A 16687-nucleotide genomic window follows, 5' to 3' on the forward strand; every position below is an offset into this window, starting at 1 on the left:
AGAGGGCACTCATTTCGATCGCTCTCAAAGCTGACAGATTTCATTAAAAAGCACCGCAGCAAGGTGCCTGGGTGGCTCAGTTGGTTAAGTGTCCAACTTTGGCTCAGGTCATGATCTCATGGTTCGTGGGTTCGAGCCCCATGTTGGGCTCTGTGCTGACAGCTCAGAGCCTGGAGCCTGCTTCAGATTCTGTCTCCCTCTCTCTCTGACCCTCCCCTGCTCGCGCTGTCTCTGTCTCCCAAAAATAAATAAAGCACATAAAAAAATTTTTTTTATAAAGCAGCTCGGCGATGCACATTCTTCCTAGGACCGTGAGCACCCACCCCCCAATATGCTCAACAAAGGTGCCGGCCAATTAAGGGGTACAAAAGAGATGCCCCTTAGTTTGAGCCCTCATCTCTCTGAGGCTGCGTGCGTTTGTTTTGCTTGCTTTTTTTTTTGGTGCCATCATCTCCATTCGTGTGGTGGCAGATGCTGGGACACACCACTCAGGCTCCTTCGAGTGGATGCTCACTGCCCCACAGCAGGGAGCGTGGCTGGCCGGCGGCCCTGCGGCAGGTGCCCTCCGAGGACTGGCCTTCCGGGGCGGCTCCCAGGTTGAAGACATCCCAGTTCACCTCGGAACAACCCCCGAGGGGCCATTCGGGCTCTAGAGCTTCCCGTGGGGCAGGCAGACGCTGTCGCTGTGGCTCCATCATGGCTCCACCTCCCCCGCACCCCCGTTTCCACCCCTTCTTACCCAGATGCACCTAATAAGCACCCCCCACATGGAACTCCATCCGAGTCCGTTCCCTGGGGAACCCTGCCCGCGACACTGTCCTTGGGGTCTGCATGTTTCCTGTAGATTCCAGCTCAGTGTCCTGGGCTCTGACGGCCACAGGGAACATCACTCCTGGGTACGCCGTCCATTCTTCCTGGAAACTGCATCATCCTGAACTACCTTTACCCAAGTAACTGATCAACACAAGAGGGGGGACTGAGCCCACCAGGACACCGTGGGAAGGCTCCTCCAGGAGGAGCTGGGGTCCCTGGGCAGCCCTGCTTCCCCAGGGGCCCACAGTCCACCCCAGGTCCTGATGTCCTAGAGACTCGGTCCTAATGCAGGAGCCCACGCTGACGCCCTTCTAATGGTTCAGTCATCCGCGTGGACCTCTGTCTCCAAACTGAGCCGGGGACAGGTGCCCCCGTTTGCAGTGTGGACAAGCCCTCCTCTGGAAGTCTGGTTCCCACTGCCAGCTCACCCTCTGTCCCCGTCACTTCTCAAGCACTACGGACGGTGGATCTCAGGCATCATCGGCCTGGGATCCGATTCCTCAGAAGATGGAGACCAACTCTCCGTCACAGCGGCTCTATAGATGCTGCGCATCCCCTCACGGAGCGGGACTCCCGGGTCCCTGCTTCCAGGCCATGCTCCCTGGCAGAGAAGATGTGCGGACAAGGAGCAGAGGCGTTCTGCTTTCATTCCGTCACCAATCAGCACGGCACAATCCACCTGGGCCTGCAGGAAACCTGGATTTTTCCAGTCACGTAGACACGTGACAGTAGACACTGAAAAAATTTTCAAGTGTAGAAAAGCACACAATATTATAACAAACACCCATGTATCCACCAGTCGGAATGAATATATGTTAGCATTTTGTCGTATTTGCACCTAATTTTTTTAAATGTCTATTTTTGAGAGAGAGAGAGAGAGAGAGAGAGAGAGAGAGAGAGAGAGAGAGGTTGCACCAGAGAGGCGCAGAGAGAAAGACACAGAATCCGAAGCAGGCTCCAGGCTTTGAGCTGTCAGCACAGAGCACAACGCGGGGCTCGAACCCATGAACCGTGAGATCATGACCTGAGCCGAAGTCAAAAGATTAATTAACTGTGCCCCCTCTTTTTTTAATTTTAGAGAGAGAGTGCATGAGCAGAGCAGAGGGTCAGAAGGAGAGAGAGCATTCCAACCAGGACCTACGCTGTGTGGAGCCCAATGTGGGGCTTGATCCCATGACCCTGGGATCACGACCTGAGCTGAAATCAAGAGTCAGAAGCTCAACCAACGGAGCCACCCAGGCGCCCCTGTCCTGGCCACCTGAATGCTGTATGGTATCCATAAGTACCCCTACCACTCACCCCCTGAATTGAGCCCACACGAAGTATATCACACACACAGGAAACAAAAGCCAGTCCCCTCCTTCCAGTTTCATGGCCTGGCCCTGCATCCCGTAGCACAGAGCTTTCTAGATCTGAATTATTTAAGTACCCACATCATTTTCTGCCGGACCCGTGAGCGCTGTGTGCTATATTTTACGTACTGTCTTTGTGATAATCAACTTCTAAACCTCACCGATGAGAGTTCTTATTTTTCCTATCTATAATAATTACAGAAAGTCTGTTAATAATGGTTGGAGGTGAGAGTTGGAACCTGAGATTCATTAAATATCTCTTTTCAATTTGGGGTGTTTTTGAGCACTTCCAAAACGAAATTAAAAAGACAAAACCCAGAGAAAGCCACGCCCTCCTTGGGGCTGTCTCTGTGCTGGACCACTCTCCTTGCCTAGGATAGCCCAATAGTCTGCTTCTGCCTCTGTTCTCCTTCCGCCACGGTTTATTCTCAACCCCAAAGTCAGAGTAAATACTGTTAAAATGTCCCTCATTAGCTCCAACCACCCCCCATGAAGAGATTTCAGTCTCCTCAGAGTCGAGCCCTCGCTCCTTCCTTCGATGCTCTCGCCCTGCATAACCCACACCATCACCCACCTCCTTGACCTCCCCTTCCCTACCTCACTCTGCTCCAGTCACCCAGGCCTCCTCGTTTCTCCTTGAACAGGATGTACGCAGCCCACCTCAGGGCCTTTGCACATGCTGGTCCCACTACCTGGAAAGCTCTTTCCTGACATCCAGTGGCTCCCATCTCCTTCAGGTCTTTGCTCCAACATCACTTTCTCGGTGAGGTCCTCTCTGACCACCAAGTCTTGTAATAACCATTGCAAGCCTGCCCCCTCATACTGTCCCCTCCTGGCTTGTTCCCCCACACTTAGGACCATCCGACCTTCTATTTTACTTATTGACTTCCTTATTCTTTGTCTCCCTATATTAGGAGTACAGGGACCTTGATGTGTTTGGTGTACATACTGCTCTGCCCCAGCACCTCCTGGACCTAGTAGGTACTCAATAAATACTTGTCGAACAAATGGACACATTAATTCAGATGGGGGCTCCTGGGAACGGCGTAGAGGCCACACAATATAACCAAGGCCTACTTCAAGTTTCCAGAAAGGAACCTAGCCCATATAGGGAGTCAGGCATATACTGGGTGTTCTCTAAGTCAAAGGCAAGGCGAGCCTGGGGGCTTCCTGGCCTACCCCTCCCGGTTCGCCCTAGGGAGGCGAGGTCCCAGCTCATTTCTTACCAGTCAGCATCTCCATCCCATAACCGGAATCTTCCGAGGGCAGATGCCCAGGCATTGAGTCTGTCATTTCCTCCGAGGTCGGCGAAGGGTCTGGAGAATGACAACAGCAGCTTTTGTCTGTCCTAGCCTGTCACAGTCCCCCAGGGAACCCCAGCCCAGCAGGCCTGCAGAGCAGGACCCTTGAGGAAGCCGGGTCCTGGAAGCCTGGGAGGGTGGCTTTGTGCCCTGCTGTGCCACAGGCCAGGCAGGGGCCCGAAGGGTGTGGGACCCCACACTGAGCCTCTGGAGGCCAAGGACACTCTCTTCTTCACGGATGTGGAAAGTGAGGCACAGCATTCTAAGGCTGGGATCAAACACAGGCCCTTGTATTCCCATACCTTCTCTCCTCCTCCCTCCTGCCTGACAAATCCGAGGGGAGCCAGGCCTGAGTGGGAAGGTTGAGGGGAACGTTAGGAAGGTGGGGGCCGAGAGGCAATCCCAGCACAGAGGGCAGAGGAGGCTACAGAAAGCGCATATGATGCCCCCCTGCTCTCAGGCTCAAGCTAGAGAAACCGCAGCCGGGAGACCCTTCTGTGGCCCTCAGGGGGCAGAGGGGACAGCCTGGGAAGAAACACGGTGGCTCTGAGAGCTGCTCGAGTCCTATAGGATCAGGCCGGGCAGCAGGGTCAGCCCTTCGGACAGCTGGTCCTTACCTGGGACAGTGACCTGAATGATATCTAGATCTTCTGGCTCGATTTTAATGGGCCTCAGCCCACTCAGCTCCCCTGACGTTCCTGTGAGGAGGAAATAAGGGGGCTGGTCAGGTGTGGGTGCGAGCTGAGCCGGGCAAAGTGAAGCAATTCCAGAACATTGCTGCGTCCGTGGCTCATTAGCAGTGCCACAGGAAAAGTCAGGTCAACCCCGAGCTCCTGCCCAGACCAGGAGTGGGTCAGGCAGGCCCTCAGGCCTGTCCCGGTGTCTCCAGTTTCTAGGCTTGGCGACTGGGGGCCACAGAGGTGAAGCCACTTGTCATGGACACACTAAGAACCTGCCCCTCCAGCTCCCCCTACCCCCCTCACCAGCCAGGGAGCTCCCAGCATGCTCCAAGGCAGGGGGGCAGAGGTGACTCATTAGTACACCGAGGTCTGAGCAGGGCTGCCGGGTGGGGCTGGTGGAAGCCCTCTGCCCCCAGGACAAACACATCGTGGGTTCCCGTGTCCCCTCACCTGGCCCACTGTCTTCAGAGACACCGTTCTTGTCTGACCTGTGGGACAGAAGGAAGGAACCAAGAAACGACACACATCAGCCCCAGTTCTTCCCCTCCGGGCAGCCAGGAACCCACAGACGCTGCCAACTCTGAGCGCACCCCTGTCCACGGTCACTGCATCCCCACAGGGGGTCCTGCCCACGGGGCAGATCCCTGGCGCCCAGTCTCCCGGGACAATAGCTGGCCCGGCCCGGCTTCTGCTTCCCGCCCTGGGTGAAGGGTCTGGGCGTCCACCTTCCCCAGCAGCTGGGAGCTCCTGGGGTCTGGGTCTGGCCAGTTCCGGAGCCCCGCAACTGAGCACAGTGGGGTTCAATTGGCGCTTGGTGGGGGAACTGGGAGCCGAGAGGCCACCAGCCTGGGGCAGGGACGGAGCCTGGGAAGAAAGGTGGGGGGCAGAGCTGGGCCCTGGGGTGGAGGACTCAGTATATCCACGGAGCCCTGTGGGTGGCTGGGCTGGATGTGGGGATGGAGGGATGAGGGGACCATCTCTGGTTTCCAGGAGCCCAAAGCCTCTGGTGGACGGTTGTGGCCAGGCCGTGAGCTGAACGCTGGGCCTTGGAGACATGCAGGACTGATGCCCGACCTAGTCTGGGTGCAAAGGAAGGCTTCTACAGGAAAGAGGAGGCAACATTGGCTAGATCCTGAGCAGGGATGAGGGTTCTCCGAGTGGAAAATGATCAGCAGAGAATCTGCTCTTCCCTGTGCCTTCAAGTCTCCCTGGCCCGCAGCAGGGTGAGAGCACAAGGTCGGGGGGGTGGGGGCTCTGAGTGGAACGACCCTGTGCCTGCACGGGGTGTCGCAGTGTCAGGCTGTCAGGAGACGCTGGGCACAGCATCCTCCGGCCTGGCGCCCCCCTGCAGGTGACACTACCAGCCCAGCGCAGGGGTGAGGCCCTACCGAGCAGTCCCGGGCAGGTCGAGGACGGTGGCACGGGAGAGGTCTGTGGAGGTGTCCTCCGGCGGGCTGGCGGGCTCCAGCTTCGTGGGGTCTTTGGTAAACTTGTTCCCTGGGTGGAGAGATGCGGGAGGTCAGGACGAAGGCGCCCCAGCCTCCTGCCTGCGGGGCACGTGGGCAGGGGCCTCGGCGTGAGGCTCTTGGGGGACCCCTTGTGAGGGGTCTGGTCTCTGCCAGGCCAGGAACAGGTCCTGGGTAGAGATGCCTCCTGGGAGAAGGAATATAGCCGCAGCACCAGAGGAAGCCAGGGATCTGGAAAGATTACAGGGGGAAGCAGCGGCCAGAAATGGCTGTCCTGACCTCACGTACACTCCTAAGGCTTAGGGAACCCTCCAGAAAGGGGCCGATGCCCCCGGGGCCATACTACGTGACCACTCGCTCATTTAATTATTGGAGAAACCTTGAGGAAGGTGTCCTCATCAGCCCCATTTCACAAATGTGGAAGGTGAGGCTCCTATAGCCTTGCCCAGGTCACAGAGCCAGCAAGATGTATGGCCAGAACCTGGACCCAGGTCTGCAGCACCCCAAAATCTGCGCTCCCTTTGCTGCCTGCCGGTTACAGCCTGGGCTTCCGGGAGAAGAGCAGAACCAGCTTCATGGGACCATTGGAATCAAAATTAAAGTAGAACAGAACATGCTAACAGCTAGACTGCCTGACACCCATTAGTATTCAGCAAGCGTCAGCTTTACTGTCCCTGAAGGGGCCGTCTGCACCGGGAGGGGGCTGTGTCTGCACAGAAGCCACGCCCAGGCCCCTCCCCACGCAGGGTCCCTGTGTGCCAGCAGCGCAGGCACTCACGGCCATCAGGTTGGCGGCTTCAGGGTGGACTGGGCAGTACCCACACCTACCTGTGAAAATTCGCTCATCAAACATCCTGGGGAGAAAGGAGAGACAGGCATGAAGGCAATGCAGGCCGAGGGCCCCCCAGGCTCGGGGACAGGCCTCTAGGCCCTCCCGTCCCCCACACTGGTCACTCTAGTCCCACACACATGGCTACGGCTGCAGACCTGGGTCCTGGGCTGGCAGTGCGTCGGGACAGGAGCTGGAACAGTCTAGAACCCAAACCACTTCCCCCAGCCAGGGCAGGCTGGTCCTGCAGGGTCCAAGCTGTCCAACACCATGCCCTAGGGAGCTTCGTCCAGCCTGTCCCACCAGGGCCTGGTCCAACCAAGCACCTGTCCCACCAGGGCCCCCTGGGCTTTTACCCAATGGGGCCTAGGTCTTAGTGACAGACACCGGGACCGACCCTGCCCCCAAGAAGCTCTGGGTGGATGGTAACAAGCCAGGCCTGTCACCACATCACAGCCATGCAGGGTGACACATGGGACCCCTCCCACGGTGCCAAGGGGCCCCAGGCAGGGAAGTGGCTGGGGGAGACTTCCAGGAGGGAAACAGTCGTCCATGCTGCGTTCAGGCGCGTGCTTTCTGCCCTGTGGGCAATGGGGAGCCCCCGAGGGCAACATGGCACCTTCGGACTACTCCATCACCACGGAGAGCACAGATGATGGGAGGAGGGATGGCTGGGGTCCTGCGACCATTTGGGACCCCCCCATATCATCCTGATAAGACACCTGGAAGTCTGGGCCGGGACTGGAAGCGGGGGGTCAGCCGCCCGCCGGCCTTCAGGGCTGGTGTTCTTTCTGTCTCACCCCAGCTCCCACCTTGGTGGCACCCAGACACTGTTGAGCTGGGGGGGGCGGGGGGCAGCAGAGTCTGCGTGCCACGGAGCGGCCGGACAAGGGACAGGGCCTTGATCGTGACTCTCAGGCTACAGATGCTACACGAGACACCAGAAAGGATGTCTGAGCCCGAGCATAAGGGCCTAACAATGCCCACGGGCGGGCCCAGCAGAAAATTCAGAGGCCAAAAAGTCAGTGCGGGAGGCAGAGCCAGGGTCAGCAGGGCGGCGTGGCCCTGCCTCCCCTGCTGTTCCGGGGGGGTCCACACTTTTCTGGGTCCCACAAGGCTGAGAAGCAGCCACAGGACCAACTCTGGGGAAAACCGACTTCCTCTCGGAGCCTTCCTGCTTCCTCAGCCCCGCCTGGCAACAGGGAGGCTGCGGCCTCAACTCTGGTTTTATCACGTACGGTGTGGCCACCATCCATCACGGGGCACGAGGGGCAGGAGCTGGAGACGTGGCCGGCCGGGCTCCCCCAGAGGATCTGGGGGCGCAGATGACAGGGAGGACTGACGCCCCTGGGGGCTGCCGGGCCTGCTTGATGGGTGCCGACCAGTGGCTGAGAATGATTCTTCCAAGCACATCCCAGAGTTCTGGGACCCCTTCGCACACTTGGCCCCTTACATTCTGTCTTAGGTGGAACTGACGTGTCCACCCCTCAGGTGTCAACTTGGACCCTGACACTCGGAGCTGGTGTCCTGGTGGGAAGACGGGTTTGGGAGGCCAGGGAGTCCCCTACCATTGATAGTAAGACCCACAGGCCTTGTGGATCAGCTTCTCCCCCTAACTCCTCCCTCCCCCCAACCCTACAGACACCTGGGCTGCGGCAGAGTCCTCCTGCTGGTGGTCTCCCGACTCACTTCTGCAAGGACAATCTCAAATCCCCCCTGACCAGGCGAGGATGTGTAATAGCGGAAAAGGTCCAGAGGGCGCAGGAGGGAGCAGCAGCTACTCCATAAGCTTTGCTCGCCTCCGGTCATGTGGTCTCCCATCGGCTCTGTGAGGCCTGGGCCACCACTAGCCCCCTTTTACAGATGAGGAAAGGGAGGCACAGAGCAGTTAAGTAACCTGCCCAAGGACACACAGCTGGGAAGGGCAGGGCCAGGACTCCAACTCAGGCTGTCAACACCAATGCACTTTACTACTTCTTTATACACGAGGAAGAGGAGGTCAAGCAAGAGGACTCATGTTTATTGAACATCTACTATATGTCAGGTGTGTTAGGTTTGCCTTCTCATTTTATGATAAGAAAATCTGGAGAAAGGGCCACATTTTTTACACATTTTTTACACATGTCCTTATTTTTACACATAAGAAACAGGCTCAGAAGGGAAGGGCTATTCAAGGTTATTGTGCTTTGAGTGACTTTAAGCCCAATCTGCCCAATGCCAAAGTCTCCTCCTTCAGGAAGCCCCACGGGGTTGCAGGCTTGCGGGCTTGCCGTGCACCACCTGCCACTGACTCGGCACTTGGAAACCTGTTGTCCTCTCGTGCCCTGAACTCATCACAGGAGTGGCCACCCCACCCCCCTGCCCTGATGGGTGGTGGCCTCTGGGGACTGTGCCTGTGGTCTGTGAAGTCCTCAGTAGAGCCCAGTGAACGGCTGAGCCTGAAAGAGGCACTTGGCAATTATAGTGAAGAATTAAAGTGGCTCTGCTTTAGACCGAAGATCAAGGTCAGCCACGGTGGTGTGGGCCCAAATACCACAGCAAGGCACATCGGAGGACACTAGGGTGTCCCTGGAGCTTCCTTCTCACCTAGCCCCGTGTCCCCCGATCCAAGAGTCAGCTGCAGGAAAAGGACTCAGGCAGCAAGAGAGGTTTAAGCTAGACAACAGCAGGCACTGGCTGACAGAAGAACGATGGATTTCAATTCACCTCCAGAATGTGGGGCCCCACAGTGGGGCCGAAGTCCTATCTGAATGAGGGCGCGGGGGGAGGAGGACTTTTAGACCAGAGGGAAGAAAGCCTTGAATGACGAACACAGGTGGGAAGGTGGGGAGAGCTATCCCCGCAGAGGGAGGAGCCTCAGCCAAGGCCTGGAGGCAGTCTGGTGCCCTGGATTCAGGGAAGGGCGGCCAGGGCTGTGCTCAACGGGAGGGAGGGAAGGCAGGAGGGCATGATGACCTGCCCTGGGGGCAGAGTATGTGCTGTACCCCAGGGGGGCTGGGACGGACTCCAAACAGGAGACCCACGTGGTCAGGGCAGACTTCCAGAATAACAACCCCCGACCTCGGGGGTTATTCCTCCTCCCTCCCCCAGCCTCTAAAGTAGGGACCCACCCTCCTCATCTCTATTTCCTCCCTGGCCCATGATGCCAACTCCCAGAAATTCTCTCTCTGACACGGACCTCCCTCTGGAACTTCTGAATTCTCAAAATTCCATCTCTGAGCATCTCCAGGCAGGCATGCCCGCCGTGAACTCCCCACCCCACCCCAGACCTGCTGCCCCCAGCCGGACGCTCAGAAACACGGCGTGATGCTGGCCTCCGTGCTCCCCTCCACTCCCGCGGTCCGCCCACCGGCAAACCCAGGGGAGCTCGCAGCCCCCTCCTCCCTCCACCCACCACGCCGACCCGGCTCACACACAGCAGCCTCCCGAATCTCCCCACCTCCAGGGCCCTCATCGCCCTAGAGCCCGAAGCAAAGGGTACAGCAGTGCCCGCTCTGGCCTCCAACAACCGGGCAGAGGTCCCGCCCAGTGCTCTAGGACAGCCCCGTGCTCCCAGACGGGTCCCCAGCCTCCGCGCCTCCAGAATTTGTTCATTCATTCGTTCCTTGCACACCTGCACACTGGGCACCTACTGCATGCCAGGCGCTGCTCTAGGCACTGGGAACGCAGAGACCGGCCACTCACAGTGCTCGCCCTCAGCGCACGGGAGTACACGCTCCCCCTGGAGCAGCTGCCCCATTGTCCGGAGGCAGGGGGCTGGACCGCATGGCGTCTGGCCGCCCCTCCATCTCTAACCACTTAGGAGGAAGCATCCCCGCGAGTCCAGGCATTGCCTGGAGACCCTGATGCTTGCAGGGTAGAAAGTCCAACCAGCTGTGAGGGCAAACTCCTTGCTAGAGTCTCAGGCAATGAGACTGGGGGATGGGCAGCAGCAGGCCTCCCCTCCCCAACCAACCCAGCCATCCTGGGGGGGTTGCAGTGCTCAAGTGCACCCCGTTCTGCCTTCTCCCTCCTACCCACACCTGTACCAGGGATCCAGCTGCCTGGGGAGACAGGGGAAGTGGTCAGCCTACCAGCAGGCAGGGCAGCCCAAGGGGGGGTGTCACAGGGAGATGCTGGCCCTTCCCATGTGACCTCAGGTGGGCCCATCCCCCCCCAGTGGCAGGAAGCTCGGAGGCCTTGGTCTTCTGCAGGGTGAGGAAAACACTGCTTGCTAAGACCTTACTGAGTGTCCGCAGGCATCGTGCCTCCATTTCCCCAGCAGAGGCCAGGAAGGAGGGGCTCACAGCCCTTAGGGTAAGGAGCCCGACTTCTCTCCCAGGCCCTGCCCCCCACCCTGTACCTCTTAATGATAAAGTGGATGCTGTGCCGCTCCTCCAGGATCCGCTTCAGCTTGGGGACCCCGTACGTGCAGGGGCGCTTGAAGGGGATCTTGTCGGGGATGCCCACGATCTCCACAGCCTCCGGGTCACAGGCAATCTTCCTATAGGGGACGGGGACCATGTGGTCCAGGCCCAGGGCTTCCGCTGGAAGGGCAACAGCAAGGCTGAGCATGGGACGGAAGCTGCAGGCCATGCGGGGTCCCAGGGCCGGGGTCACCACTGCCTTCCCCCACCCCATCTCCTGTACCCCTCCAGAAGCATGTCACTTCCCTCTTGAAAAATGCCCATGGGCTCCCATCCCCATCGGTGACAGCCAAAGTCCTACCTGGGCTTATGAGGTCCCACATGACCAAGACATCGTCACCTCTGACCCCTCTGTTCATCCCAGTCTCTGCACTTCCCTCCTTGCTTCCCTAACACACCAGACACACACCTGCCCCGGGGCCTTTGCACATGTTCTCCCAGCTACTCAGGCTCTCTCCTCCCAGATCACCATATACTGCCCTTCCTCCCTCTCCCCATTCCAGGGTCCTCCCTAGATGTCACCTCATCAGCCCCCTCCATCTCGCCCTGCTTTGTTTTCCATCCCACATTCTCTGTGACCTGACATTGTAAACATATGCATCTGTCCGCCGGTTCACTGTCTGGAGCCTCAGCTCCGCGGGGGCAGGGGCGGGCAGGGCGCCTGAGATCTATCTAGACAGGATGGGACACAGGCTAGCTGCTCCCTGCGCTCGGTGAGCAGGTGAATGGCAGCCAGGCTTGCTGTGGCTCTCAGGAGGCCTCCCGCAGCCTTCCAGACACGCTCTTCCCTCCAGGGACGTGTGGAGGTGTGCACATGACGCTTACTCATCAGGGCCAGAGGGAGACTGCAGAAACTCTGCCAACAGCAGTGTAGGCAGAACCCAGGTTGATGAAGTGAGCTCCTTGTGCCTTTCTTGTAGACCCCTGGGTTCAGTCTCAGGCCATCTCAATCACGTACATCCCATTTCTGTGTTCTTACTCATTCAGGCACCAGGCACATCTTAAGTACCTACTATGTGCTTGATGGTCCTTTCATGGGTCCCTGCTTCCCCCAGGGCCAGGGAGGTCTGAGGAGACCTGCTGGGCTCGGTGTCTGCCTCCCTCCTGCCTCGTCCCTCCCAACTCCTCCAGGGGTCCCGCGCCTCCATGCCCTTCCTCAAGCCCTTCCCCGCTTTGCCCGAGTCCTAGCAGGTGTCAGCCCCGAGCTGGGCCCCCCTCCAGCCACACTCTGAGCGGGACAGGGTGGAGCCGCCCCGGGCTGCCGTCAAGATTGTTTTTCTGTTGACGCAGCCGGGTCTGCGTTGGCGGCTTTGGCAGCCGGATCCCACTGTGAAGCCACACTTAGCTCGTTGTCAAATTAAACCCTCGCAATCTCAACAGCTGTCAAACCACGTCCTCCTCTCGCCGCCCACCCCCAGCCCTGGCCCAGCCAGCGAGGGCTCCTGCGAGTCTGCGAGAATTCATCTCCACTCGGGTTCACCTCGTTGGCCGGGCCTGTCGCTTCGGAGGCAAGGAGACCCAGCGGACGGCAGCCAATCCCACCCGGCCTCTGGCCTCTGCCCGCCGAGGGAGAGTGGAGCCACCAGGCAGGATCCCCAGTCCCTCGGAGTCGCAGTCTCCTTCCAGGTGACAATGTTCTTGAGGCTTCCTGGGGGCTGGGGACCCTCCCACTTCTTCTCTGTTTTATTCTTCCCCCTCTACACCCCCAGCCCCATTGCTGGCCCACGTCACCCAGAGCTGGTGTCTGAAAAACATGGGAGGCCTCGCCCCCAGGACCCCTGGGGAACTGCCCTCTCCCGGGCACAGGAAGCCGGAGAAGGGACACAGCCTCAACCACGCCAAGCCCAGCACTTCTCCTTGGCCAGGCCAGGTGCTGGCGTCTGCAAAAGATTCAGCGTTCTGGAAACATCCAGAGTGCGCAGCAGGCGGGAAGACCGGCGGCAGCCGTGCCAGCCCGGCTGGGGCAGAACGCTCCCACGGCAGACAGAGCCAGCCTTCCCCAGATCGCCTCCCCCTACTGCCCATCCAGCACACACCTGCGTGGGGCGGTCCTGGGCAGGAGGGGAGGAGTGGGTCTACCAGAAAGACCACATCAAAGGCGCCCAGACTATCCCAGATTCCTGATGAGGCCCCAGAGCCTTGCTCAGCCCCACCCCAATCCAAAATGCACAGCCAGCCAAGCCCCCAGGCCTAGGCCTCCCTAGCGCCAGTGTGGATCAAAGGGCGCCTCCTCCATGAAGCCACCCTTGAGTCTTCAAGTCTGTGAAGACCTCACCTTCTGAGCGTTCTGTATTCACAAGGGCGCCCCTCCCCGCCCCCCACCAGGCACTACAGGACACCTGCAGACACATCTTCAGGCACCTGCTGAAGCATCTTGAGACCAGCCTTGGCCTGAGTGTATGGGGGCGGACTCAAGATGCATGACCGATAAGTGCGCGAACCAGTAAGAGCGTGAGAAGAAAAAAGGGAGGGGGTTATTCGCAATCTAATACGAAGCCTATGTCTGGTCTTCCTCTCAGGTTCCTGGTAATGTCCTGAGCGACAGCCCTGAGAAGAGTCTTGGTATTTATATTAAGTCCCTTTCCACACAGCGGAGTTTATGATAATGAGGGGGATGCCCCCAGGGGCTTCCGGATGGGGACACGTTGGGCGGGGCAACCACACGATCACTTTTAGTCCCACCACTGAGTGACTCACCACAGGACAATGTTTGAACCAATCCTGCTGACTTAATGATACCCCTGCAAACACTCTAAACCAAGGGCTGCACGAAGCTTCCGAGCTGGTGGACCCACGTGCCAGGAGGATGCACCCCAAACTCCACCAGGACAGAAGCTCCAGCGTTCGAGAACTTGTGGACCGCACCCCATGCACCTCGCTGGCTAGCCGTTCCTCCGCACCCGTCACAACGAACAGGTACAGGGAAGCGAGGGGTTTCTGAGTCCTGGGCTGCGGCAAGCTGGCTGTCTGAACCTGAGGGGTCACCGAACCGTGGATGTGTGGCCATGGCGGACAGAAGTGTGGGTGCCCGACTGGGGGACCATCTGGAAGACCCAGAAAAATGGCTGTTGGCCTCAAACAGCCTAACTGCGGGGCCATCTTGTGGGACCGGGCCATTACCCTGTGGGGTCTGCGTCAGGACTGAATTGTAGGACACCCAGCTGGCGTCCAGAGACCTGGAGAGTTGTTGGGGTCGGGAAACCCCACTCTTCCGCTGTCAGAAGTGCTGGAGAAAGAGTTTTCCTTCAGCGAGGCAAGAGGGGAAGGGAGGAAGAGATAGAATGATGACAGAAAGACAGAAGAAGAGAGCACCCCTGCCCCCCACCCTGTCCCTTCTGCACAAGCTGAGAAGGCCAAGGTTATGAAGGGTGACAGCCAACTCCGTGTTGCCTGGTGTGTGGCCGTGGACTCCCAGTACGGTGCTCATTCTGACCATGTACATTCAAGGGGCTCCCAGGGCCCCTGCCCCATCTCCTCCCTTGGCCCCATCAGAGAGGGACTCTCCACTGAGGGGCTGCACTGCTCAGCGGGTGGTGGGTGATGCCATGCCTGTGGGCTCACCGGGTGATCTGTGGGAACTTACATTGTCTCCACAGTTACATGAGAGCCACCCAGGCAAGTGAGGGCCATGTCTTGGCCATCTGCTGAGTGGGGTTTACAGGTGGTGCTCAATAAAGACAGGGTGAGTGGGGACTGCCAGGGAGACAGGGAGAGCAGGGCAGGGGACAGGGGTGCTCAGAGCACCCAGACTGGGAGGGGCTTACAGACCACCTGCTCTAGCCCCTGCCTTCTGGCCACTGGGTGTGAAGCTGGACTGCGTGGAGGGTCTGCCTGCTCCCACAACCACCGAAGTGTGGAGGGCTGACATGCACCCTGAGTCCGGCTCCATCTTGGGTGTTGGGGACATAGAGAGGGGCTGGTGCAGTCCTGGCCAGCACAAGAACAGATAGACACAAGCGGCACCATCATGGCTCTGGGGGCCCACCTGGCCTGGGGCCGAGTCTCAAAGAACAAGTGGGAGTGTGCTCCCCAAACCCGCGGAGGGTGTGCCAGGCGGAAGGCGCAGCACAAAGGCAGGGAGGCTGGAAACGGCGCGGCGCTGGGCAGAATTTGCAAGTGTGTGAGGCCAGTGGCCATTTTTCCGGGTCTTCTGGACGCCGCCCTGCCCGCCTCCCACAGGTGAGTGGGGGCTGGGGCTCCGCCATCAGTTCCACACCCCCCCTCCCACCCCGGAGGAATCTGGAAGGGAAATATTGACACAGCCACCCCCTAGCCAGACAGGAGGTGACATGAGCGCTGCCGGCGCGCGAGTGCCAGCATATGGCTCCCGCTGTCATGTTAGGGAACACGAGTGACTGCCACGTAATGAGATGCTCAGCGCTCTGCCGGGGCCACACGGCAGGCGGGCCGCCCACTCACCGTATCTGCTGTTAAAGAGGATCTGCACGCACTCCCGGAGCGTGTTGATGTCCTCGGTTTCCTTTATGAAGGCGTCCCACTTCTCTATCAAAACACAAGAGGTACGAGTGAGGGGGGGTCGGAGCGGGGAACCCGGGGCCCGGCGGCCTCGTGGGGAGTGCCTGGCCCCCCGCTAGACCCTCCTCGCTGGGCCCGGGCCCCAGGGCAGCCACGCTCCTGCCACGGCCGAGGCCCCTGGGCTTTCTGCTGCAGACCCCCGCAGAGGGGCCTCAGCTCTTGCAGCCACCCCCCACCGTGGACCCAGAGGCCCCAGCCCCCCTCCTGGAGGCAGCCCCACACAGCTCCAATGGTCTCCCCACCTGCTCTTTCCCCTTGCCTCTATCTGTCCCCACAGGCAATGGCTCGGCCTGTCCGTCCTGGGTGGAAGGGCAGGGGGCCAAGGGCACTCTCCCTGAGATGCCAAGTCCTGATCTCAAACCGTAATGCCTTGTACATCCGGGATCTTACCCAGCCTTGGCCCTGTGGCCTCCCTCAAGCCCTCAGCCCTGCTGGCCTCTTCCATGAAACCAAAGCCTCTCCCTTGATGGACGATTAGGAACGAGAGTGATCACGTGATTCGTTACAACGCCCTTACAAATACGGTCTTTAGTTCAGTAAGTGCTTGTCTGTCCTCAGTACCTGATGTATGTGTCCTATTTAATCTCTCAGGACGGCTTTTAAGCAGAGATAGTGTCCCATTTTCCAGCTAGGAAAACCAGGCTCAGGGAGACTGAGCACCTCACCTGAGATCACCCAGTGAGCACCCAAGGAGATTCTACTGCAGTTGGTACCACGGCCTCTGTGCTACTTATCCAGTCCCCCCGCCAGCAACGGGCCTTGTTTGGGGCAGTGGGGATCTCCATTCTGATCCAGAGGCACTAGGTCTTCTTAAGTTTACTTATTTATTTTGAAAGAGAAAGGGAGAGGCAGGGAGAGGCATAGAGAATCCCAAGCAGGCTCTGCACTATCAGCACAGAGCCTGATGCCAGGCTCGAACTCATGAACTCTGAGACCATGATCCGAGCCGAAATCAAGAGTTGGATGCTTAACTGACTGAGCCACCCAGGCACCCTTCAGGGGACTAGGTCATCTTTTTAAAAAAATTTTTTTTCAGTGTTTATTTATTTTTGAGAGAAAGAGCACAAGCAAGCGAAGGGGCAGAGAGAGAGAGGGAGACACAGACTCTGAAGCAGGCTCCAGGCTCTGAGCTGTCAGCACAGAGCCTGACACAGGGCTCGAACTCACAAACCATGAGATCATGAGATCATGACCTGAGCCGAAGTCAGAAGCCTAACTGACTGAGCCCCCCAGGTGCCCTGGGGGACTAGATCTTCTTAAAGGGCCTCTCACTGAAGCCGAGGCTGAGATCTCTACAAGGCATA

The 16687-nt window shown here is 58.8% G+C and overlaps 1 protein-coding gene across 3 annotated transcripts in view; it reads right to left on the reverse strand.

Moving 5' to 3' along the window:
• Positions 1 to 16687, reverse strand: part of GTF2IRD1 (GTF2I repeat domain containing 1) — a 108301-nt gene that overhangs the window by 45122 nt on the left and 46492 nt on the right. For all 3 annotated transcript variants that reach the window (XM_029948492.1, XM_029948493.1, XM_029948491.1), the window contains exons 8-14: positions 15267 to 15350; positions 10784 to 10967; positions 6441 to 6466; positions 5535 to 5643; positions 4597 to 4634; positions 4084 to 4164; positions 3392 to 3481 (exon numbers count right to left, since the gene is read on the reverse strand). In XM_029948492.1, coding sequence (XP_029804352.1) covers positions 3392 to 3481; positions 4084 to 4164; positions 4597 to 4634; positions 5535 to 5643; positions 6441 to 6466; positions 10784 to 10967; positions 15267 to 15350 — 612 coding nt within the window. The remainder of the gene's footprint in view (positions 1 to 3391; positions 3482 to 4083; positions 4165 to 4596; positions 4635 to 5534; positions 5644 to 6440; positions 6467 to 10783; positions 10968 to 15266; positions 15351 to 16687) is intronic.

The sequence above is a fragment of the Suricata suricatta genome, chromosome 8 (genome assembly GCF_006229205.1).
Source record: "Suricata suricatta isolate VVHF042 chromosome 8, meerkat_22Aug2017_6uvM2_HiC, whole genome shotgun sequence".
Taxonomy (NCBI): Eukaryota; Metazoa; Chordata; class Mammalia; order Carnivora; family Herpestidae; genus Suricata; species Suricata suricatta.